The following is a 24,458-nucleotide window of genomic DNA, read 5'->3' on the forward strand; positions in this document are numbered from 1 at the left end:
GAGTGACGAAGATGGAGGAATCTTACAAAAGTAATGCTTCATTTTTGATTTTGCATTTCAGATATTGCTATTTGATGGAATGAGCAGTTTGGACAAATTAAAGGAAAAAATACCATGCAAGACTAATTATGCTGGAAAATTATAACTTCATCACTTTTCTTATGAATCAAGTTAAAAACTACATTAAAAAAGCAGCAATGGCTAGGAAACTGAAACAGATTTTAGAAATTGAGAACCATAAGCGCTTCAAGTAACTGTCGAAAGAGAAATTTGGAAATGTTTTCATTGAGTCTCTCATTCTTTTTAATTTGATACAGTAAATCCTTGCCACTAGCATACTCTTGAATGATGCAAACTGTTGTGCCAGAATTGATTATTTGTAAGTAAGTAAATTTATAGCTTCTCATGCAAAACATTTTGTTATTTCCTTTTGTCAAAATTTTCACGCTCTAATAATTTCAACAGCTTGTGAAACAGTTTTTTTTAATTAATTTTTTAAAATTAGTTTATTAAATACAAATTTTTATTATGCTTATTAAATGCAACTTTTTGGTCAATTTTTTTTCTTCAGTGCAAAAAAAATTAACGAATGAACTTCATAAATTCCAGTAATGTTTGCATGGTTAAGCATCGGTAAAATTTGTAATTCTCGTGGAAGAAAACGGATTATAAAATCTGTTTGTGACCTAAATACATGAACAAACGAACTAACACAGAAGAATTGACAGATGATTTGGTAATTATAGCTAATTTCGAATCTGTCAGTCCTGTCGAAAACTTATAATACTTTAATGTACATGAACTTCATTACAGTTTGAACTAATATGATAAGGTATCACTTTCAAAACTTTCTTCATCTTCAGTATTAGGAATTATGTTAAGAGACAGTTAAATAAGCTTTCATATTTATATGCTAATTTTTAGAAATAGAGGAATTTTAAAAGTAGGTGACCTAGTCTTTTTTTTCTAACATGTCGTTAAAGTGTAACTGACCGTCTGTCGATAATTTTGATTGCAACATTTTTAGAAAGTTTTTTAGACCAAGCCAATTGAACTTTCGAATATGTCCCCTTTCCTGATGAAAACTTTTATTATTTTCACACTAGAATTTCTCAAGTATTCCTCCACTTTGCATATCACGATATTATCAAACGCATTTGTTACTAAAGATATCATGATCATAGCAGATTTTCTCAGTAAATTGCTATAATAAAGCCATACATATTCATTCTTAGTTTTTTTTTTTTTTTTTTTTTTCTCACAAATAAATTAACATGTAAAGAATATTTGGAGTTGTGAAAATTTTAACAAATATTTTTGTTCCAAATATCCATATTCGTAAACTTGCCTCTATATTGCAGTGATCAAGAAAAATTATGTCTGCTCGCTATATTTGTAAATAGGTCTGACACATCGAACTTACCAATTATTTCAATACATTTATATCCACTGGTTAACAATTGATTACTCAATTCAGCGCTTGCTGGACTTTGAGCAGATATCATTAATCTGGTTCTGAACAATAGCAGCTAGTACTTGCGATGATTCAGGAAGGCAACAAACAACCTAACCTACTCTGCCATCCAAATATCAGCATCTCACCTTCAAATTAGCTATAATTTGCAGAGGACCCAAGAAACCTATTGATAAAAATCATTTTAACAAAATGATGCCATTAATGATTCCTTCTTCTACTTATGCAATTTGGAATCGAAAAAAAAAACGAATTTTTAGTTTCTTCATGATTTGAAAGTGCTAGGAAGCATGTTTGTATAACTAGTAGAAAGCAGAACATTTATTGTCATAAGACAGAAGAAACAGAAAGAAACGTAACAGTTTGACAAAGAAAGACACAAAAAAGCCAAAAACAACTGCAATGAGGTACAAAATTTTCATAACATTAACTAAGCAAATAAAGAACATTTCCACTGCTAAAACAAGTTTGATTTAAGCTTAAAACCGACTACAATAGCAAAAATGAACAAATCAGCATATTAAAGTTTAGATATCATACTTTTCTCAAAGCTATTTCCATCAAACATCAATTTCGAGCAAGATAAGTAATTCTCCAAATTTACTAATTTTTCGGTAAGACACATAAGTTATGCACGGTTTGAAACTTCAAACATGTTGTGGAATACACTAAAAACAACCAAATGAATCTTTCTTGATTAATCAAGGGAATTTTTTGAAAATGATACAGTTCCCTTAAAAAAAATAATTTTAAAACAAAAATTATATGCTTCAAAATTTGTTTTGAAATAGCAGAATATAAAATATAGACTACAATTTATTTAACAAGTAAATCAATGAAGAATGGCAGTATATTTTGAAGAATCCTGGAAGATAAAACGCTTTCAAGAACCAACCTGAAAATATTCCTCGTGAATCTGAAACCGAACTAGCAAGCATATCAATATATAGTGATTCTACCCAAAAATATGCATAAATTAAATTATGCAAAAAATGATAAATTCATTTTGTTAGGTAACACATTATTATCAGCTATTATTTCCCTATTTTCAAATTAAAAAAAAGAATTGTTTTGAGGAGTAAAATAAATTCTGGGACTAAATCCCACCTACTAAATTTTTCTAGTTCTGAAACAGAAAATTCTAAACTCAACCAACTTATCAAGCTCACTCATTTCTATTACGAAAATGCTGCGTGGTTTGATATTAAAGCTACCGTTCCACGATTAACTCGTACAAAAAATTCAGCTTTTAAAAGAAACAAAAGAGAAGATATTACCCTTCCACACCGTTTCTGAATTATTTTCAGAAGAAAAAGTAAAAAGAATTATTCTCAATAATTACCTTTCGCATTTTCTCTCTTATAGTCCTAATTAACAAAGCTGTCTGGAAAATCAACTGGTTAGCCGAAATCGAAACCTGGAAATTAAAAGCAAAGAAATAATTGCAGCGCAGGGTAAGTTTTTTACTTTCCACCACACGAGACTCCTAGCCAACAAAAACTTAACTGGATTACTGCAAACAAAGCATGTAACAGAGGCGGAATACCTGAGTTGCGTTTTGATCTTTGAAATACTCTTTTAATGTATTGCTGAAGCGTTTTGAATAATGGACAAATTCCCGTTTTCGCTTCTCAACTGCTGTAAATACAAAAATTTTTCAGAAATACTAAATAAAAGAATATAAGCATTCTGTCACCAAGAGAAATCATAAAAGACAAATATGAAGAAAAAAATTACAAAACCAAAATACTACTTACAAAGTTGAACGCTCGGATGGATCACTTGCATTACTGCATTTGTAGCATCTAAAAGTTTCTTAATAGATGATGCTATCTCCTTTATTGTTTCCAGAAAAGTCCGTCGATCGGACATTTCTTCAGGTACACGAGCTAGAACTCGCCGCAGAGCAACTGCCCTGAAAGAAACTTTTATCTAGTTTCACAAAATTCGAGCTGTTTCAGAATTCACTGCACAACCATAAAGAATGGGGCCTAACCTTAACGACAATTCTTGATATTCTTTTTGATGTAGATTTGGTAATTCCAAATCCTCTGTTGGTGCAGTTGCCTGCCTCCGCAGAAAAGCTTCCTGCAACAAGGAGAACATAATTTCAAAACAACATTCATAAAACAACTGTTACCGAACAACAGAATTCCATTCTAGAAGGAAAATCAATCTATATTTAAAAATAGCTTTCTCAGAGCGGCGGGTAATGGCTCTGTTATTCAAAAGTCATGAATCATAAAATGCAATATTTAAAAGGCAGACAATCTACTGATTTAAAGATAATCTTATTGATTTATTGATTTGAAACATTTTTGCATGATCGATCTGCAACAATCGCTTAGAACATAAGATGAGTTGTGAAAATATATTTGAACGATTTTCATAATTCTTGATTTATAAACTTTATAAGTTAGAGAAGTCTTGGAAATTAGAAAATTATCAAAACCGATGTCAAAGGTACTACTTGCAGATTAATATTCAACTCTGAGTCAATCAGCAAGACTTTCGTGAAGTCGAACAGAAAGGATGGCGAAGAAACATCAGCCTGTCTCAAAGTACTCCGCAACCGCTGGAAGATAATTTATAGAAGTTCGGGAAGTTTTGAAAATTAAAAAAAAAAGGATTAGTAAACTAGATCTGGTTTATGAAAAAAAAATGACAAAACTAAGCAATCAATATACTCTATGGTAAGGAAGCGATAATCTGTCGAATAAGACACTAAAAATATTGTTTAAAGATTCATACTGACATTCGTTTAAACTACTTCTAATTCATTCAGAAATAAAAAAGAAAATATTTTCATATAATGTTTACTTGAATCACATGAACAGCACTATCGTCATTTCGACGATTTTGGACAACACGATCCAATACGCCGCTGTACAAGCATTGATATGTCATCGCACCTAGATATCCTCCTTCTTCATTCATCGCCATTATTACTAAAACCATACACCATCATAAAGTTGAAATAAGACTAGGTTCTCTGCATAAAAACGTGGTTCTAAGTAAATCCAATGATGGCACAATAATAATGAAACCATTCGCAAAAGCTGAAAATTGAAAAATTCTCATATATTAGATAAATATGCAGAATTCCCAAGGAAATTAAGTATTTCGTTTTACTCCATATTTAATTCAGCTGAGTAGAAAAGACGGATGATAATTTGGAAAAATTTAGATTCATGATAGTTATTCTGGTAAAAAAAATAGATGACATATTAAATTCAATAATCTAGAACATACGTTGGCACATTTATTTCATAAACAGTAATCAGATTTCAAACAAAAAGCTGTTTTCTCTTATGTCATCACATTTCACACTAATTCAAATCAAATTCAATAACGTGAGAGTAGCAATTTACGAAATAGTCAACGTTATCTATCATAATCCGTCAACACTCTTCAAGAGAAGTTTAACGTCATACAGATGACAGAAAAGGTTCTATATTGAAATGATAAAGCGAAATAGAGAAATAAAAGCAAAAGAAAACTTGGGAACAAAATCAAATAAATTCAAGAAGTGATACGAAGTCACCTAACCTGACGTCTGTCCGTTTAATGGGTACTGAGAATCCGATAATGGGAAGCGAGAAAATGAAATGAATAAACTTATATTTTAACTGAACAATTTTTAGGATGATTATGAAGCTTCGTCTAAGTCTAAATAATTACTTGAGAAGAGATTTAGAGGTAAGATGTTTTTAGTCTAAACAGAAGTTACGATAATATAATACTGAAGTCACGTTTACTGAAATTACGGACATGTACATAAGTAGAGAGGAAGATAATAATTGTTAGTTCCTGCGATGTCTTGCATTAGTTATCAATTTGTATTCTAAATTTCAGTAACCGGTTGAGAAGACTAAATAGAGTCAGTTCAAAAATGCCTAGCAAAATCCCGATACTCACATAACGCCAAAACAATATAAGAAAACATCAGCCATATGGAATCTGGACTTTCAAGTATCCGCCACTCGTTAAATAATGTGTCAACAAATCACATATTGTATGACAACTTTTGTTGGAAAACATATTTAAGGAATTTTCGAATTCAACAATCTTTATGACGATGATCACCAATGGATCACTTTTTATAACTGCAAATAAATTAGCCTTCAAAATTTTCAACAATTTTGTGCGAAGTTCATAATTTGTAATCTCCACAAATATACATAAAACTTGATATTGATGGGATGAAGACGGAAGTAAAGGAGAAGACCTCTCATCCATATTCCAAAACTGCAAAAAAGGAAACATCGTTATAACATTGAGCAGTTACCCAGCGATCTGCTTTACCTTAGTAAAGCCTAAACTTAACTGATTACGATTCTTGCATTGAGAAGCCATTGATAGCGATCAGTTTGTTAAGCGTGGTGTGAGTAGATATCCAAGCGTACAAGTATGGAAGTGCTAGAGCTTTAAAGATGAATAGTACATAGCTAAGGACGACAACACTGATATTATCAGTAAACTGAATCACTATCAAATGTTATCACGGATTACAGTACATTTGATCACTTCCTAAACAAAATTTATAAAGCAATGGACGAAAACTCCACTTTGCAGCTATTTCCAAAGGAAACTAATTTAATGCATTCAGTCCATCATGAAAATTTAGTCTCACAGCGCTGCAAGAAAGTACTGAAGTTGTTAGCGATTGTTAGAGATTCTTTGTTATTATTGTATTAGCTGCTCAATATTAGTCTACGCATATGCTAATTTAGTGGGAATAGATGCTACAAAAAGAAAATACTTAGGAAAAAAGAAACTACAGATTGTTTATTGTAATATAAGTACTAACTGGTGATTGGTTAGAGTAAGACGAAGATGTCATTTTTTTTCCTACTGCTAATTATGTGTGTCGTTGGTGCCGTAGGTTATTTTGTCGTGAAGGTTCGTTGTGAGCGATGAATGATTAATGGTGGAACTTTTAACCTCCGATAGAACACTCCATTCTTTAGTGGCTTATTATTCTTTTAATGTCGTAAATTGCATTAACTATTCTCTCTTACTAATTCTCACTGTTAAAAATGCATTCTAGAAAATTATGACGGAAATCTACTATAATGCCGTTACGCAATTAGTGATGACTTTCTTTTCAGAAAAAGAGCGCTGCCGGTATTGCTGCAGCAGTTGGAATGCGTGTAAGCATTTTACATTTCTATGAATTTTTCGCTTTCCTCATATCAAATGATCCGTAAGAGTATTGTTTTAAACTTTTATATTCTTTCACAAATGTTGTTAAATTTATTCATTGAAACACTAAAGTTATAAAGTGTTCAGGATGATGTATCCGCTACCGCAAAACCTATGGATCCAACGCCCGAAGTTAATGCAAGTGTTTCAACACTACTATTTTGTTTTTCACATTATTTCCACTTTTCATTCCCAGCGTGGTGTATCAAGATTTAAAAATTTTTCTTTCCAAGAGAGTTTTGACATTTTGAAACGAGCTGTGAACTGTGACAGTATGTGAGATTTTTGATTACATATTGTTGTTGATATGCATACTGCATTGCCATCTGAACTCCATTCTCTTTGCTTTCTATATTATAGATGTGGTGACGCAAACTATCTTTGTTCATAGGAAACTACTCTTTTCATTTTCTAAATTAAAAATGACATATTCAATTATTTTGAATGCTGAAGACGCGACTGTTACAGATTTCAACACCGTCAACTGGAACAGACTCACAAGGAATGGAAGGAAGTAAAAGTGGCTCAAAAAAAAAGAAAAAGAAAGGTAGTAAACGAAAGAAACAGAAGAAGCAGTGAATGGAAATGAGAAGCGTCTTATGGGAGGATTTATTTGAACCTCTTTTTCCTCCGTAGACAACGAGCCGTAGAGCTTGCAATAACTAACGAATGACGTCACATAATTTCTATAGCTCCACATTTCTTTTATCCTTCCCTTTCACTTTCTCTCAATATATCACTAACATAAATTTTTTCCCCTCAACAGTTCCATAAATAAACTTTTTGTACATTAAGAAGCCTTGCTGCAAGAAGTATTGAAATAAGCAGGAGGAGAACTCGATTTAAAAATCCCATGTACAGTCAACTTCCGTTATTTTAATATCTCCTCCCAGTTATTTTCATCATCCCATCTATTTCCTTGTTGCCTTCTATTCATATTTAAATAGTGTGTTTATTTTGTTTCTAAAATGAGACTCTATATCCGTGCGCTTTTCTAGCCAAAGCGCGGACTTATTTCCCATTTGGCGACAAATGGAATATTTGTAAAATTACTTGTAATCTTCAGATTTTCAAAATATGCCAGAATGTTTCTAAATTATTTTTAAGAAAAATCTATCTTTTTTAAATCATTGATTTCTGTAGTTGTTTAGTATGAACAGTTCTTCCTCTGGAGAAGTAGTGGTAAAAATTGATTCAGTTTTGTTTTTTTTTTTTTTTTTTGCAAAACATTATATCTTTTTCGGTTACTGGTTTATTAGATTGAAAAAAAAAAAGAAGAAAATACGACAGTGATTATTATGAATTCAGTTTTTATGTTTCTGAATTCATGATAACAGAATATGAAGTAACTTACCATATGTGATGAAATGGCAGCTTGCTATTCCAACAAAGCGAAACAGATAAGTTGTTATAAAATTTTAATAATCTAGAAAAGCTTTGTTTCAAGTTCTCAGTTGTGACATACCAATAAACTCATAAATTCCTAAAAATTTTTTCTTAAAATTTATGAGCTGATTCGAAAAAGCAATGAAAGGTGGTCTTTGTATGATACCAAGTTGATAACCTCTTGGGCTTTATGCGGATTACATATGTGAGGTGTCAACGAGAATATTTGTAATTCAAATTGCAGAAGTGGAACTAGTGACTTGTGACACTTATATTTGATCGGTAATTCTCAGATTCATTGCTGAGTGAAACTTTTGAAAATTTGCTCTTCAACCAGATAAATCCTGTAACGCGAGTGGACAATATTCGCGTTCTGTGTAAAGAGAACATCCATTTATTAGAAAATTCTGAATACAATTAAAAAGCTCTATCTTTTTTAAAAATTTTCTTTATCCTTTATTTTTCCTTCTTTTCACAGGATATATTCATATATCCTGTCCATATGTTTTATGGCTATTCATATGGCCTTCATCATCTGATAATCTTCTTATTTAAATTTCAGTATCTTGATTAACTTCGAAAAGAAACGGAACATTCGGCGTACACTTATGGGAAATTTTACCTTCTTTTACTTTTTTTTTCACTTTTCCCTAGGTTCCACAGAAAATTAGCAATAATTTTTAAAAAAAGCAGCAATAACAATAATAACGATAATGTGTACACGTATCATGTATATTCGCATGTTCTTTTTTTGTTAACATATCTAAAATGCTTATTAAGCTTATTTAATTAATGGTAAAATTAATTAAGCTATCGCTTTATCTTCATTGTTATCGATGGTTAGGTGAAAACCTGGTTGAAGTATTATATTAGTTCAACTGTTCGGAATGTTCAGCAAGCCTAGTTTGTGGCTTCATTGGAAGTGGAGCATCCGAAATCTTAATTTTCGAGATTTTAAAAGCTAATTTTGCATACTGTTTTTAATATTCATATCTTTTTGTCTTTGCAAAGTTCTTGGTTACTCTTTAGAATTCACTACTTCCCACGAATTCAAAATATCAGAACTTCCCTCGAACATTTCTAAGCATTCTAAATAGAATAAATTTAGTGGAAGCTTTTGATGACACATAAATTCAATTGCAATGAAGTTAGGGTTAGATTTAAGCTATCATAGTTTTTAGCAAGTTGAAAACAAAGCAACTGTTTCGTTCAGCGTTTTAGTTTTCTTCTCTAACTTTCTTCAAAATATATCTTTTTGAATTCTTTATTTGTGGGGTTGAAGGGATTCGCTGGGACGTGGATGGCAGTAGTATAATAACACAGAAATAGATAAATTTATGATTAATATAGAGCCAGAAGTGGCGGTTGAAGTCGATGGAATGGTACATCTATAGGACACATAGGTGTATATATAAATAAAGTAAGAATGGTTTACAACAAACATTCTGATAAATTCTTATTGAATTGATATGTAAACAAAAAAGAGCGACGACAAAGGAAGATCTGATACAACATAACAACTGAAAATTGGTTATCGGATCGGGAACATATGTAATGCGTTCCCGGTAATTGAGTCATTAAGCCGGTATAGCAATCAAAAAAGAATAAAGAATTAACTGGATGATTAAACACAACGGATATTCTAACATTTATTTAGTTACAATTTCTGCAACGAATCATTTGAGTGAGAAATACTCGCATATTCTCTTATTTAGACATATCGTAAATTATTTTAAGATTCCTGACATTCAAAATTTGCGAAAGTTTAGCTATTAAATTCAGTCATTTGTCCTGACCCCGCTGTTCAGGTAATAATATACTGCTGATAAAAGTATTTATGGAAATACTGTGCAAATTTTGAGCATCGCGAACCTTTAAATGATAAGATAATTTGTGTTTTAAATATTCTCACTCAAATGATTCATGACATAAAATGAATATAAATGGATGTTACAGTAAGGTAAATCATTAGGTTAATTTCTCACTCTTTTTTTTATTTCGAATCTCTAATTAAATTCCCATGCCTTAATAGCTAATTTACAAAAAACCAATATTCATGCAAATGTTTTCGGTCTGATAAACAATTTTATCTCATTCATTATTGATCTTCTTCTCTCCAGTTTTCTGTTCACATAAAGCTTCTCCCAGAAAAGAAAACCGACCAAAATATCCGATTGTACCAAACCAAACCAAACAAAAAGAATTTACTACAATCACAATGCTTTATCGATGTATGTACCTCATTTTTTATTTCTGTTTTATTAGTGAGAGTGATTAATAATCCCAATGTTATATTATGTCATGGGCGGCAGTAAATTTTTACTTCAAAAAAACAAAAAAAAAGAGACAACTGCAGAAGCTACAACTCTCTTCATAATCATGTGCTTAGAACTATTTAATATCATATTTATTTATTTATTCGTGTATCATTTCCTGATTTCATTAGTTTAATAACTCTCAGATCAAAATTTACCGGTAAATCCGGTCAAAAAAAAAGTGCTTACGCTCACTCAAGCGAAATACGTACGAAAATTTTGCATCTAGAGTGGAAGTTTAAAACTAATTACAAAGGCAATAAACTGCTGTCTGGGTATTTTGAAAGAATTTCATATTACTGAGAAACAAATTGTTATAGGAGGTGTTTAGGAAGGTCTTGTAACAGGAGCTTATTTTAGGAAAAACTTTTTCAGTCGAAAATTGATGACAGAACAACGACAGATTTTTGTTTCCGTATTCGAAAAGTTAGGGTTAAAATACTTTGACCACAAAGGGACTTGTTGTCCATTGTGGAAAGTCTTAGATTAAGTAATACAAGAATATGGTGAGTAGTTGTGAGTATTTATGGTGGCCTGGTGAATTTTTATTCTAAATATAATTCAATATAAATAACTTTTTCATTCTTCCATTCCTTCCTTCTCTTCTAAAAAAGAAGAAAAAGGAACATGAATCGAAAATTGTAGGCTCGAAATTACCCTCTCCAAAGTAATGGAATGTGATTGATTCAAAGTGATATGATTCCATCAATACATTGGGCAACCGATCATTGAAATTTAGAAAACTGCTTAGATTATTTAAACGATTCTAAAGATTTTTGTAATCGAATTTAAATCTTTTGCATTAAATTTGTGGAGATTTTTTATCATTCACGCGAACAAACTGTAATTAAATGTAAGAGAATGAATACTAATGAAAAAAAACAGCAATGATTGATCTAAATGGGTCAGAAAAGTTTATCATTTCTTTCTGTCAACAATGAGCTTTCTGAATGACCCAAATTCAAAATAAATTCACAACTTCTTCCTCATATTGTTTCAATTTTTAACAGTGACGGAATAGATGTCATTCGTACGAACAATAAATCCAATTGCAATGAAAATAAAAGCAATTTAACAAAAAAAAAAAAAGCATTTCAAGTATTTTTCAAACAATTTTCAAAAAAAGAACGGAAATGACCTATGAACTGCACACAAGAAGTGTTATATTTCTATAAACTATGAATATATATTAATTTACTGTTCATTGCTAGTTTTAACACAGTCCTATCATCTTCAATATTTTAAAAACTCTCTGAACTTTTGAATCATTTTTGTCACAGTATATGGCACAAAATTAGCCCAGTAATTTGGTCCAAAGCATTTGGTTAATTATTATTGTTTTAAAGGTATTCAGATAAAGCCTTTAAAAAAGAATAGAGGTGTAAGAGTTCATTCTGAAAAGGTCAGTTAAAACAACAAGTTGAAGACGATGAAGTCCAAAATATCTCATATTTTAGCACAGTGCATAACGACAACATTTCATGCAAGATGCTAGCCAAGGCCATCACTATGGCTGAGTTATTAAAGACTACAACCAGTCCAGAAGTCAAAAAAAAATAACTCGAACAAAACGAAAGGATTGCCCAGCATCAACTTAACAAGAGGTATTTGAACAGCAACAGAAATGTGACTTATATAGTCTCATTAGAAGATGTATTTGTTCTATTTAGTAACCTGGTGGTGTACGTGGCTCAGGACAATGTTCGCATGAACCAGTTTCTCCTCGTTCTCCTGGTAATCCCGGTTGTCCTTCTAGACCACGCTGTCCATGTGGTCCTCGTACTCCTTCATCACCTGGTGGTCCTTGAGGACCATCTTCGGTAGCTCCATCCGGCCCTGGAGGTCCCTTCGGCCCAAGTGGTCCTGGTGGTCCTAGAAAAGTTTTGGGTATAAACATTGGTGTAAGCAAGAAAAATAATAAATAATATTAAAATTATAATAATCATCGAAAGTTACAGTTATTAATAATTATTAAAATTAAAGAGTCACCAGGTAATCCCATAGGTCCAGGAGGCCCATCAATTGGAATAAGACGTCCGGGTTGACCAGCAGGTCCAGGAGATCCTTCCTTTCCGGATGGTCCAACTGGTCCAGCTGCACCAGTCATACCAGGTTCTCCTTTTTTACCATCTTCACCTCTTGTGCCTTCAGCTCCCTTTGGTCCTTGTGGTCCTTTTGGACCAACTTGACCCGCTGGACCGGGTGGTCCAGGTGGACAAATAATGCATGGCTCATCGGTTTCATTTACTGATTGCAGCACCTTAAAGTATATTCCATGATGAATTGATCAAATTAAATGATTTAGTAATATTGAAAATGAAGAATTCTCATTTAAATCATTACTACATAATGGGTAATCAATTACCAGCTTTAAAAATATTGTAGAATTTCAATGAGAGCAACAATAAACTTAATTTTTGCGCCGTATGATGTAAGGACTTCTAGAATGTTAAGATGTATCAAATGTTAACTATATGCTAAAACTACAAGTAGTCATTGTCAGAAAAGGCCTTACTGATAAAATGCTGATATCCTATTTGAATACATTCTTATTCATTAGTAATATTCACATTTTTTTTAAACTGCTCAATAGGCTTACTTAGAATAAAATTTACGAATCTATCTTGAAAAATACCTGTCCATCTTTTCCTTTATCGCCATCTTTACCTGGTTCACCATCATTTCCATCAGGACCAGGATCGCCCGGTGGTCCCGGTGGTCCTACAGGGCCTTGTTGACATGGGCAACAGAAACTTCCAACATTTGGTTCTGCATTGATTATTGGACCTGCACTGTAACCGGGAGGTATCTCTGACTTGCCGTAGTCGCTATCAGCTGCAGTATCGCCACCATATGGATTACTTCCACTTCCGTAAGTATTGCCACTGCTGGAACTTCCATAAAAATCTCCACTGTTGGATCCATCTCCTCCCTTGCTACCATATGGCGTAGGAATTTCGATACCATAGCTAGTACTTCCCAAATTATGATTTGCATTACCGGGTGTGCGTGATATAAATTGACCGAAAAGCCATGTGCCTGCTTCTCGCTTAGCACGATATCCTTTATCAATTAAGGTCATTTCTTGCCACATATCCCGAGATCGGGACTGAAATTCATTTCGTTAAATCATATAAATGTGTAACAAATTTCTCCCCAACATCAAAATGAAAAAATAACACTTTCCACACTTTTTAAAGTGTGGAAAATAACTATTTATTTTAAATTGATTTTCTATACTTAAAAAATCAATAATCCAATCGTAATTCTGTTAGAAAAATAATTGTGCAGGTTTTCAGACATGAAAATCCACGAAGAAAACCACCTTAAATTCAAATCGAAACTTTGACAAGTTAATCAGGTTGTTAATTTTCAAATAGGAAAGTTTAGCATCTTATTTAATTTAATACATCAATTTTAAATAGTTCAATATACTGTCCAAATATCAAAAACTAGCCTTACAAAAATCAGCTTCAGCAATGAGGTGAGATTGGAAGGACTGAACAAAACTGTATAGCATTGGGAGAGTGACGATGGAAGCAATCACTGCAGCAGTCGAAATAACAATTGCAAAAAATGCAACGCGGCGCATTTGCACCTGCTCATCGCGCAAACTGTTTTCAATACCGTTGAACTTCATCTCTCATAACATCAGTGGAAGAATATGAACTATAAATTGAAAAACAAATGAGAATTCAGAAAGCTATCGGACCAGACCAAATTATTCTTCCCGCGAAAGAATTCTATTAGATGCAAGAAGGAAAACAATGGAATATTCGAGATGCTATAATTCCACACAACTTATTCGTAACTCTTTACAGCTGTGTTTTTAGCCACTAACATTTTCATTTAGGAATCTTTGATTCATGGAATTCTGTCAAAAAGGGCAAACTAAAACATCTTAATTGGTTAGCTTATCAAATTGCAATTTTCCAGGAATATCACAGGAGCATAGACTTAATATAAATTTCAAAAAGAGGACGTCAAATAAATCGTTGGTTATTTATTTAGGCCATTATCCGTGTTGCCCGCAAGCACTGACCCAATTACCCACATTTTTGTAACTGGAAATGGTAAGTTATCACGATGAAACTTCTTCACTGACAATAAATATCGAACCAAAAATGGCATCTTATTCTTCAGGAATTAAAATTAAAAAATAGGCATCTTACCTTCATATATGTTCCAATTTTCTTTTAACTTCCTGACGAAAAAAAAAATCATGTTGAATTATTTTGTAAATTTGTAATTTTGTAATTTTACAAATTTGTTTGTAATTTCATTTGTAATTTGCAAATTTCCAATGAATGCTTTGAATTATCTTCTCATGAATTTTCAGCAGTATATTTGAGTGGTAAGAAATAATTTTAAAGGAAAAAGTTAAGAAAAAAAGTTGATGAAAAAACAACTAAGGAACTAAAAAAGCAATCGAAGTCATTAACATTTTTTTGTGAACAAAATCATAGATGAAAGTATTACTTTCATTTACGATGAAATCTATTTTTATGATATAATAATATGAATCCAAATCATTTTCGTAATTTGTTGGTTCAATATAAATGTATTTTTAAAATTCAATTATAATATGTGGAAAAAACGACTAAATGAATACAATAAGATATGCTAGTAGACAATGTATGCTTTAGAAATAAAGTTGCATCAAAAATGTTCATAAAACAACCATAGAGCTCACCCAAATACGAAATTTGTACTGATTGAGAATGGAAGGATAGAAAATCTACAGAAATTTATAACCAATCGTTTACTTGACTTATCCATCTTCAAAAACATCAATTGTTGAATTAAAATGTCTCGAGTGATTGTCTTTGCTCCATATCTCTGCCGACCCGCGGGCACCTCATTTAATGTCAATTGTTTCAAATGTCACTCTTGTCCATGAAACCACAATCTTTAGGTGCCATTGCAATACCGCTTCTGTTGTACACTTTACAGACATTCTAATTACTTCCGTGTTTTAATAAACTATATTAGTTGGAAGTCGAGTTACTATCAATCTTGTAGATGAAAAATTTTTTTTCAAATTACTCTGACAATGTATGCAATACCATTTGACACAGAACTTGAAAATATGCAAGTCTCAGTTAATGCTGTTTTTATTTTTAGCTATATTCTTTCCATAACTTTTAGTTTTTAAAAGTCTGAAAAGTTTAAATATTGTGCAAAAATTGGAATAAAAGCAGTTGACTATTAATATGAAAAGTGCAGGATGAAAATAAAAGGTAACCTGAATGTTTAAAGTCTAAAGTTAGCTAATAATAACTGAACCAGAAAACACATACGGATGGTAAATAGATATTTATCTTATTCAGGATTTTCAATCTTTATTTGAAAATATTTCAACCAAAACAATGGCAAATTAAAGATTATAGATTGCTATCTTATTTCTAATTTCTGCATATATTAATAAAACCACAATTGCATTTCCTAATGCTTTATGTCCTTTTGCAGCACTTACTTTTAGAGCTATACAAATAATATGCATAAAATCTTTTATAATATTTTCTAACCATTGCCTTTAAAGTTGGCCATATAAAACATCATTGGTCAAAGTAGAAAAAAAAGTGTTGGTAGTCCAACTGGAAATTTAGTAGTTTAAGTTTTAAAAGTTCTGTACAAATAATATGGTTATTAAGTGTTAAATGTTATCACGAGTCTTGAAGGTAGTTAGCTGAGTTCTATTCAAAAGATTTAAAATGTTCTCAGTTCTAAATTTATTGGCATTTATAACTTTCTATTTTCAGTTATATGAATTTTTTTAATTCTGCAAATTTTTAAAGATTTTAAAATTATAAAAATTCTCATCAAATAGAAAGGGATTGGCCCGCATTAAAAAACAAATATATAATTTAAAATTGAAAAGTGTTAAATAAAGGTGAAGCTAAGAGTAAATAAATGAAAAAAAATTCGAGATATAATTGAAGATATATGTTGCCAATTAATGCAACAACTTTTGGTCTTCACAATAATTTTAAAAGTATCGTTAACAAATAGACTAATTGTTTAATTAATTAATTTAACTAATTGTACTGAAAAATTCATAACTTGCTAACAAATAAAATCTTACATCAACGAAATATTTAAAAATTTTGGCAGACTTAATATGCTTTCGAAAAAATCATTGGATTAAAAAACTATTGGACAGTTGTTAAAGTGTTTTAGCATTTTAATGGACGTCAATGAGAACATTTCAAATTCAAAATTAATTTTCAAATTCTACAAATAAAAATTGCAGCTCATTTGATCGAAAATGAACAGAACATATTGATTACTTCATTCTAGCAAAGATGAATCGAACAAATGTGTCAAAGAAAACTTAGAACTGATGCAAAAAGTTTTATTAAAATTAAACTACTTTCATTGATCAATGATTAAAACTTAATTGTATTAATAGTTTTACATTAAAATGCAGCGAATTCGACTTATCCCACTAACAACTGATTATTTCGTTAGCCTTTGTCCACCATTGGCTATTTGTTTTTATTCTTACTTTTTTTTTTTTTTTGAAATCTTTGAAATAGGATAAGTTAAGCTCAGCAATAAATTTCTATTAGCAGTGTATACACTTGACGGTTTCATTTGATTCAAGCGCTGTTTATTGAATTTACAAATATGAATTGAATTTGGAAATATGAATTAACCTAACTTCCTAGGCTTTATTACTTATTTATTTCCAATGAGACTGTCATTTTTTCAAATTAATGTTCCCTTTTTATTTCCACCTACAAATTTTGCACCAACTGGAATTTTCCAAAGACGAAAAATGTTTTTTGTTCTGGTTCCCACTTTACAGCATAAGTTCGTTATGCTCTTCCTACAAAGTGGGAAGCAAATCATAGAAAATTCTGGATTCTCGATCTCATCAGTATTTGATATTTTTTCATTGTTTGCTGCCGACATTGCAAACACATTTCTTTAGAGAATGCTGGACTCAGTTTTTGAGAAATATCTATTTAAATTATTGATTTGCCGAAACAATTTCGTACTATATTTGTGTTTCACTTTCAAAAATTCGAACTTTGTGTTTATCATACGTTGTAATCTTATAGCACAGCCTGTTTATTTTAAATTTTATTCTTATTTATAATAGCTCACGTTCAAATGGATTTTTTTTCAAATGTTCAAATGCTCTTCCGTTTCTATACGTTTGAAAGTCTATCTGACAGAAATCCTTAAATTTCCGTTCAATTAACAAACTAGCATTTCAGAAATTTAAAATCATTTTATTCTTAAATTTTACAAATTTATCTTTTAATTTTGCTGTTGCAGAGATCACACCTGTCATTCTTACAGTTAATCATATCATTCCTACTGCTAATTCTGACTCATTTTAAACAAGTGTTATCAAACATTTCTCAATTTAAAATCTTGCCACAATATTTGTTACGAATTTGAGTTAACTGACGTATCAGGCTCCAGTCCTCTGGTAACACGTCATCAACGGGAGTAATTATTTACCGCATCTTATAAATTTTAAGATAAAATTAAATAATTAAGAAAATTAATTCTTAATTTTAACCTTTGAAAAATTTTCTGCTTTCTGTTTGATATTTAAAACTGTATAAAAAAGGAGCATTTAATTGAATATGTATAACAATATATTATTTATCCAATAATAATTTAATTTTGAGTTGCAGAGATCACACCTGTCATTCTAATTCCAGCTAATTTTAAACAAGTGTTATCAACATTTTTCAATTTGAAATCTTGCCACAATATTTGACCAACGTATTGGGCTCAAGTCCTCTGGCAACATGTCATTAATAGGAGTAATTATTTACCGCATGTGGAAGTAGGCATTTAATAGAGATTATAAATTTTCTCTCTCTCTCTTTCTCTCCCTAATACTACACTGAATAATTCGGCAGTGCCAAACATTTCTCGAAACTTTATATATCATAACAGCTGTCACTACTCAAAGAATTTGATAATGAAATGTATTGGTTTAAAGAAACTTTTCATCAAGTTAGTGGCAAATTTTCTGGCTTCAATTCATCCTCTTAAAGTAACATATTGCTCCTCTCAAAAACAAGGTTCTGACAGAGAAATAAGCAAAAAAAAAAACTAAACATATATAAGTTACTTTGTAAATTATTCTAACTCAACTGAAAATTAAATCTATAGTGTGACAATTGCAGATTAATTACAAATCTTCTTTTACACATTTTATGCTGTAAATTTCGAATTACTGAAATTTTACTAAACAGTTTCCTCAAACAAAATACAGCAAAACCTGATGTCAAATGTCAAAATGATATCATCATTATTCGTTTTTGTCTGCCTCGTTATTACCCATTTGAATTAATGATTTTAGAGCCGAAAGTTTTTTCTAGAAGTATTCTACAGATGTCGTGTAATGGATGCATTCACTCTTATGGAATAATACCATTTATGACTGACGCGAATTTTCGCAGTGATTTAGAAAAGAAGATAATTTAAACCTTCAGGACAGCTCCATAATTCGAAAAATGATGAGTTGAAGACTGCATTAACTGTCAATCGTTAAAATAAAAGCCGCAATTCGCAATAATCATTCTGTGATGTAGCAAAACCGTCGATTCACGGGCAGTTACTTCACTAATTCTTTGCACCTTTTCTTCAACTGGATTTCTTCTTGAACCTAATATTAATGAAAAGAAAACATTTCATTAGAATAAAGAAACAAACTGCATTAATTGCAAATCATTAAAAGTGAATTTAACTAAGTGATAAAACAGACTAGGAAGATGATTTTAAATGGATCCTTCTTGGCTAGGACTACTTTTTTGATTAGAATATTACGAGTCATTCGGTCACCTATATTTCTGATTAAGTTCTCTAAATTTTCTTTAGCTCTATAAAAGTCATATTTGGTCATACCACGATTTTTTAAGAAATTTTGAAATCAATTTGGAGGATCTCATGAATTAATTTATTCCATGGCTTGAAAGGAGTAAGCTGGATTCTTTTAAAACAATATTCAATAAATTATTCATTTTACATAGTGCAATATAAACTAATGACTGCCTCTTCACCACTAATGTGAGACATTAATATGGTAAAGACACAAATGATTGTTCTGTTGGATGTTACTGATAAGTTACTGAGCTGCTCAATCGAGTCCGGGTACCACACAAGCTTGATCCGTAGCAAAAAGTGGCAAACATTCTTCTGAAGCATGAATGCTTTTATTTCTTCATTATTTTTCCAAAAACAAAAGAAAATAAAGTTTTCAACATTTTATACTTTCTGCGTTTTTCTTGGATCTTTTGTATCTTTATCTTCCGACATATGTGCGAAGAAAGAAGACCAGTACATCACTCTGAAAAGTCTCTTTTCTTTTTTAAAAATAACCTGTGTTCTACGTCATTAGAGAAACCTTTGAACTTTAAAATGCCGTTTATCAGTATAGTTTTTATTCATAAACCAAAAAACAGCTAAAACTCACTTTTCCGTTCAGCTCTATGAAAATTATATTGTTGATTAAGTTGCTATTACTATCTAAGCAAAAAGCCCGTGATTACTGCTTTCGGAATCATTCATACTCAGATAATTTCATAGTAGCATTATAAACTGTGACACTGTTATGCTTGAATGCGAAAAATTTACATATATAAAAATTTACATATATATCAAACAGCTATCACTGCCCTAAAAAAGAACTATTTACATAAATCGACTTCACAAATTTTGGAAAAAATAGTTTAAGCGAAATGTCCAGTAGAATGTGCTCTAGTTTCTTCGACTCCAGCAGAATTTTAGAGTAAGAAATTCTTTGGAATACCAGCTTCCTTAAACTTTAGAATTCCAGAAATTTGAAGACAAACGAGGGTACACAACTGAAATAAATTTTCAATTCTAATTTCCAAACCTGTTTTTCACTACGAGACGGTTCAAAAAGGACCCTGAAGCAAAATATTTTTCTACAGTCAGTCATCTATTAAAAATCTCAAACAAACCCAATTTTGCCAAACAACCCAACTAAAAAAATTTCAGAAAGAGTAATAAAAGTAATCGAGTGAACAGTAATTTCGTACTAGGATGTTCGAATCTTAACTGCGAAAGGGAAGATGTTAGGCAATCCTTTCATTCTAGAAAACAGAAGCTATGATCAGGAAATGAAAGTAATATTTCAAATTACTTTATTTTGACCTAAACAAAAAAACAGTAAGCGAAACAAATAAAGTTGATTAAACATAACGTGACCTGCTATCAATTGCAATCAAATATTTATAGAAGCGTTAATATCTCAAACATAAAGCTAACTACAAAGAAATCTACACATTAAAATTTAGAATCGTCATTAAAATTAATCCCAACAGTTCCACGGAAGAATAAAAAAAGAGCATAATGCAAGTTAGGAATTCTGATCTTTAAGCATCGAAGTTCTCAGTTAATCTGTATTACAGTGCAATATGAAAGCATCTATACAATCACAAAAAACTCACTTCGATCCTAAGAAAAAACTGCTAGCAAGGAGCGTTAAAAGAATGACACATGGAAATTCGAAATTTTAAATCATTTTTTATCGATATTTAAATGATCAATTTACAATATTTGAATTTGTTGCATAATAAATACGAAAGTTCTACATAAATATGAAAATGTATTTTCCTCGTCTCTAGGAAATAAAATAAAACTCACATATATCATACCGAAATGATCAGATAAAGTTTACTTATGGCTTACTGTCACTCCGTCTGATAAGCGCTTCAATGGCACGAGCTCTCAGCTCCAATTCCAGCATGTGAAGCCTTCTCTCTTCTCGTGCTTTATTAGTATCGGCTGAATTTCCAGAACTGCAGATATTGAAATCTGGTTAAACATGAGCCTCTGACACTTTTCAGTATTTCAAATGTAATCAACAAATAGAAAATCTGCTTAAGACACTTACTTCCCTGACTTTTTAGACATTGATGTCGGGGATGAATCACCATGTAGATTACCAGCAAAAGGGTCTCTATGGATGGTGAGATGTTGATGCCCCTTAAAAAAATATTATCTTTGATTTTCACTACAAGTTCTTACTTCCATATGTACGATTTACAAGAAATATCATTTCTTCATATAAATCAATTTTCTCTATGATCTGTATCTTCGTAATTTAATAAACAATCACTTTCACTGCTGCAAATTAAAATATTAGAAGGAATAATCGGCAAGGACATCAAGTTCTATTGAGAAAATTCATTAATAAAGAACATATAACTAAATACCATTTTACATTTCTGTTGCGCACGCTACAGTACAATAGAAAACTTTTTTTCCAGCAACAAGAGTAAGAAAAGAGCTTTTATTCTTTACTCTCGTATATTTGTACAATAGAAAGTTGTAGAATTGAACAATTTGGTTGCAACGAAGAAACCGAAATTTATGTACCGTTGGATTTTATTTCTGTCGGAAGCTCTTGACACTTGTATGGGTAAAGTGAAAGTGCCCACACAAGTAACACAACCTCGCTATAATCTAGCACTTACATTAGCGAACAATCACTCAGACACAATTGTTCGCCCTTGAAAGTGCCCGGAATCAAACTCCTGCCATTACACTACGAGGATTTTCGCCACTGAACCATACCAGAATGCTAACAAAACCCTACATTCACTATACAACTATTATGTTACATAAATTGGCCAAAACACTAAACATAAACAAACCTTTAGCGTGTCACCTTTGTCTGATTTTGTGCTTTTTTCTTGGTCACTCACAACTTCTCCTTCTTCCAATTCGTCATCATTCTTTGCCATTATGACTGCATTCACCTTCAAATTGTTACAAACACCATGATTAATGTTAATCTTGATAAGCTTTCTTTTAAAGAAGCAACGTAATTCTTGGCGTGATTTCGGACAGCACGCGACTTCATAAGTCATGAAATACCTGGTTGGGGCTTGATGTGTCTTTGCTAGCAAATATATCTGCATAGTGACTTGATGAAATTTTATACTCTGAAGAGAAGTCGGACTGAATAACAGTTTCACTTTCTTGACGAGTCCTGGTTAAAGAAATGCTTTCAACTGCAGCAAAATGGACTTCTGAAGTGCTCATGATACTGTTGCAGGCAGTGATATCATCTGTACTGATTGTTTGAAAAACACTAAAAATGTGAGTTCACAAATCTAGTTAAGTTCAAGTTTTTTCAAAAATCAGTGGGATAGATTAAAATTAAAGATCATCGGACAGCATTACCATTCTCTCATCTCTCTTATTTGATCAATTCGCAATAATTAACTAATGTTTATGAGTCGTAATTCAGTTGACAATTACTTTGCATTTTTCATCTTAATTCGAAGTTAGGATCAAATAAAAATTAATATTTCGAATTATATAAACATACCCAGGTAAATTCGGTGCAGTCATTTCTGTTGTAGAATCAGCAACAGCAACCTCAGTTTTCAGTGCTTAAAACATCAAAATGAAAAAAAAAAAAATCACAAACGATCAAAATGATAATGTAGAACACCTAATGAACATACTTTTAATATCAGTACTCGTAGTAAGTGCTTCGTTTTTCTCTCCTTCAGATTCACTTTCGACAAAATCTTTCCCTAAACATAATAGTTATAATAAAAGAGTGCTACATGATCCTTTTTTCTTAATTAAATAAGAGGATTACAAATACGCAAGGAAGTAATCCGATAAAATACTGAAGCGAATAACCCTACAAACAAATAAGTCAAAGTTACTAATTGTATTTAATAGTAAAAGCAAATATATACAATGACCAGCCTATTGCCTTTGCGAAAATCTACAAAAAAGTTAACAATGATTGAACCAACCCTTCAAAATAGTGTATATATTCTTTTTAGACATCCCATTCAGCTCTTTAACACATAAATAGCGAAGCTCTGCTATTTCCAAATTCTTAAATGTAGTAAAAGTGCTTCAGAAAAAAAAAATATATATATATATATATATATAGTGTATAGTCATATATATATATATATATAATCAGCAATATATGACAGCAAACCTTTAAGTTTTCCGGCAACAACTCATAAAGTTCTCTTTTATGAAGTGATGCAAACATATGGCGAACCATCTCTTCTCTATTGTCAATGTAAAATGAAATCGACTTCAACTTTTCTGAAAGACTTATACCCTCGGGCTATTTCTATTTTAGAAATTAGATGTTTATATCCCTTACTGTACTAGTAGATTGTACAATGAAATTTTTTAATGCTCCTATCTCACTAAATAAATTACATATAAGTATAAATCAATCAAATATTTCAAATTACTTCATCCTTATCGGAAGACAATAAATGATCGAAATGGGATACTATAATGACAAAAATAATAGCATGCAATAATGATTTCGACAGAAACGTATGCAGCATGAAAGGCGTACATTTAGCTAGTAGTAAAATCTCTTTTTTCTTAAATCCAAAGCAATAAATCCTACTAATTTCTCCATGAATGTTGTGCATAACAGGATTACTGAATAACTATCAAAGAAAAATCACATACCTTCAGAATGTAATTTGAGAGATGATAAGAAATCACCCTGAATTGCTCCTTTTTTTACAGATGAAGACCTAAAACAACTTGCATATTACGGAATATTACAGAAACCAAGAAGTTTAAAAATTTGATTTGAAACCTCGAACTGGATGAAGAAGAGACACAGGAGATCGTGCTGCTGTAACGATTAAGTTGTTTATTGGGGTTCAAAAGCGTACAACATGTGTCTTCATTGGAGACAATACTTGAAGTTTGAATTCGAGCCTTCTTGCTCCGAAATGAATACGATTTTTTTCCGTGCTTTAACGAGACAAATAAATTCAACAAATACAGACAATACTGTGTTTAAATGAATTGTAACAAAGTTTAAAACAGTATTTCTTACAACTTACCCACTTCTTATCCTTCATGGACAAAATTCCAGGAATTTTCCAAAATAATTTCAGCGAAATAATTTACGTCTCTCACCAACCATACTGGCCGACCTCTATTCGGTGGCACGTCTTTTCCAACTAAGCAATATGAACGAGGGTGTCCTCTCTAGAATTGTTTAATTGCTTGTGGGGTCCTATACCTGAGATTTAGGTGGAGACAACTGCAGGGATAGGTAAGGTTGC

At 31.4% G+C, this 24,458-nt stretch overlaps 5 protein-coding genes across 5 annotated transcripts; 2 read left to right on the forward strand and 3 right to left on the reverse strand.

The window, feature by feature from the left end:
* Positions 1–2,357: 2,357 nt before the first annotated feature.
* On the reverse strand, positions 2,358–4,417 carry Bma-ccm-3 (RE18871p, putative; the record flags this gene model as incomplete). Its single annotated transcript, XM_001902871.2, has 7 exons — positions 2,358–2,369; positions 2,817–2,891; positions 3,021–3,112; positions 3,232–3,389; positions 3,471–3,562; positions 3,945–4,049; positions 4,295–4,417. The coding sequence occupies 7 exons, from the start codon at positions 4,415–4,417 to the stop codon at positions 2,358–2,360; spliced, it is 657 nt and encodes a 218-aa protein (XP_001902906.2).
* Positions 4,418–6,337: 1,920 nt separating this feature from the next.
* Positions 6,338–7,258, forward strand: Bm14748 (Uncharacterized protein; the record flags this gene model as incomplete). The annotated part of the gene is made up of 4 exons (XM_043078837.1): positions 6,338–6,376; positions 6,586–6,627; positions 6,767–6,811; positions 7,148–7,258. The coding sequence occupies 4 exons, from the start codon at positions 6,338–6,340 to the stop codon at positions 7,256–7,258; spliced, it is 237 nt and encodes a 78-aa protein (XP_042934771.1).
* A 1,498-nt stretch (positions 7,259–8,756) lies between these two features.
* Positions 8,757–8,858, forward strand: Bm506 (Uncharacterized protein; the record flags this gene model as incomplete). The annotated part of the gene is made up of 1 exon (XM_043078838.1): positions 8,757–8,858. A coding segment is annotated over one exon (102 nt), but the record flags the coding sequence as incomplete, so codon positions are not given.
* Positions 8,859–12,046: 3,188 nt separating this feature from the next.
* On the reverse strand, positions 12,047–14,020 carry Bm10093 (Roller protein 8, putative; the record flags this gene model as incomplete). Its single annotated transcript, XM_043078839.1, has 4 exons — positions 12,047–12,252; positions 12,370–12,640; positions 13,016–13,489; positions 13,913–14,020. 4 exons carry the CDS (start codon positions 14,018–14,020, stop codon positions 12,047–12,049), a joined length of 1,059 nt encoding a protein of 352 aa, XP_042934773.1.
* A 7,035-nt stretch (positions 14,021–21,055) lies between these two features.
* On the reverse strand, positions 21,056–24,251 carry Bm10092 (Uncharacterized protein; the record flags this gene model as incomplete). The annotated part of the gene is made up of 11 exons (XM_001900248.2): positions 21,056–21,176; positions 21,272–21,363; positions 22,035–22,139; positions 22,258–22,474; positions 22,715–22,778; positions 22,854–22,925; positions 23,157–23,241; positions 23,351–23,463; positions 23,848–23,915; positions 23,981–24,141; positions 24,234–24,251. The coding sequence occupies 11 exons, from the start codon at positions 24,249–24,251 to the stop codon at positions 21,056–21,058; spliced, it is 1,116 nt and encodes a 371-aa protein (XP_001900283.2).
* Between the last annotated feature and the right edge of the window lie 207 nt (positions 24,252–24,458).

The sequence above is a fragment of the Brugia malayi genome, assembly GCF_000002995.4.
Source record: "Brugia malayi strain FR3 genome assembly, contig: Bm_v4_Chr2_contig_001, whole genome shotgun sequence".
NCBI classification, from domain to species: domain Eukaryota; kingdom Metazoa; phylum Nematoda; class Chromadorea; order Rhabditida; family Onchocercidae; genus Brugia; species Brugia malayi.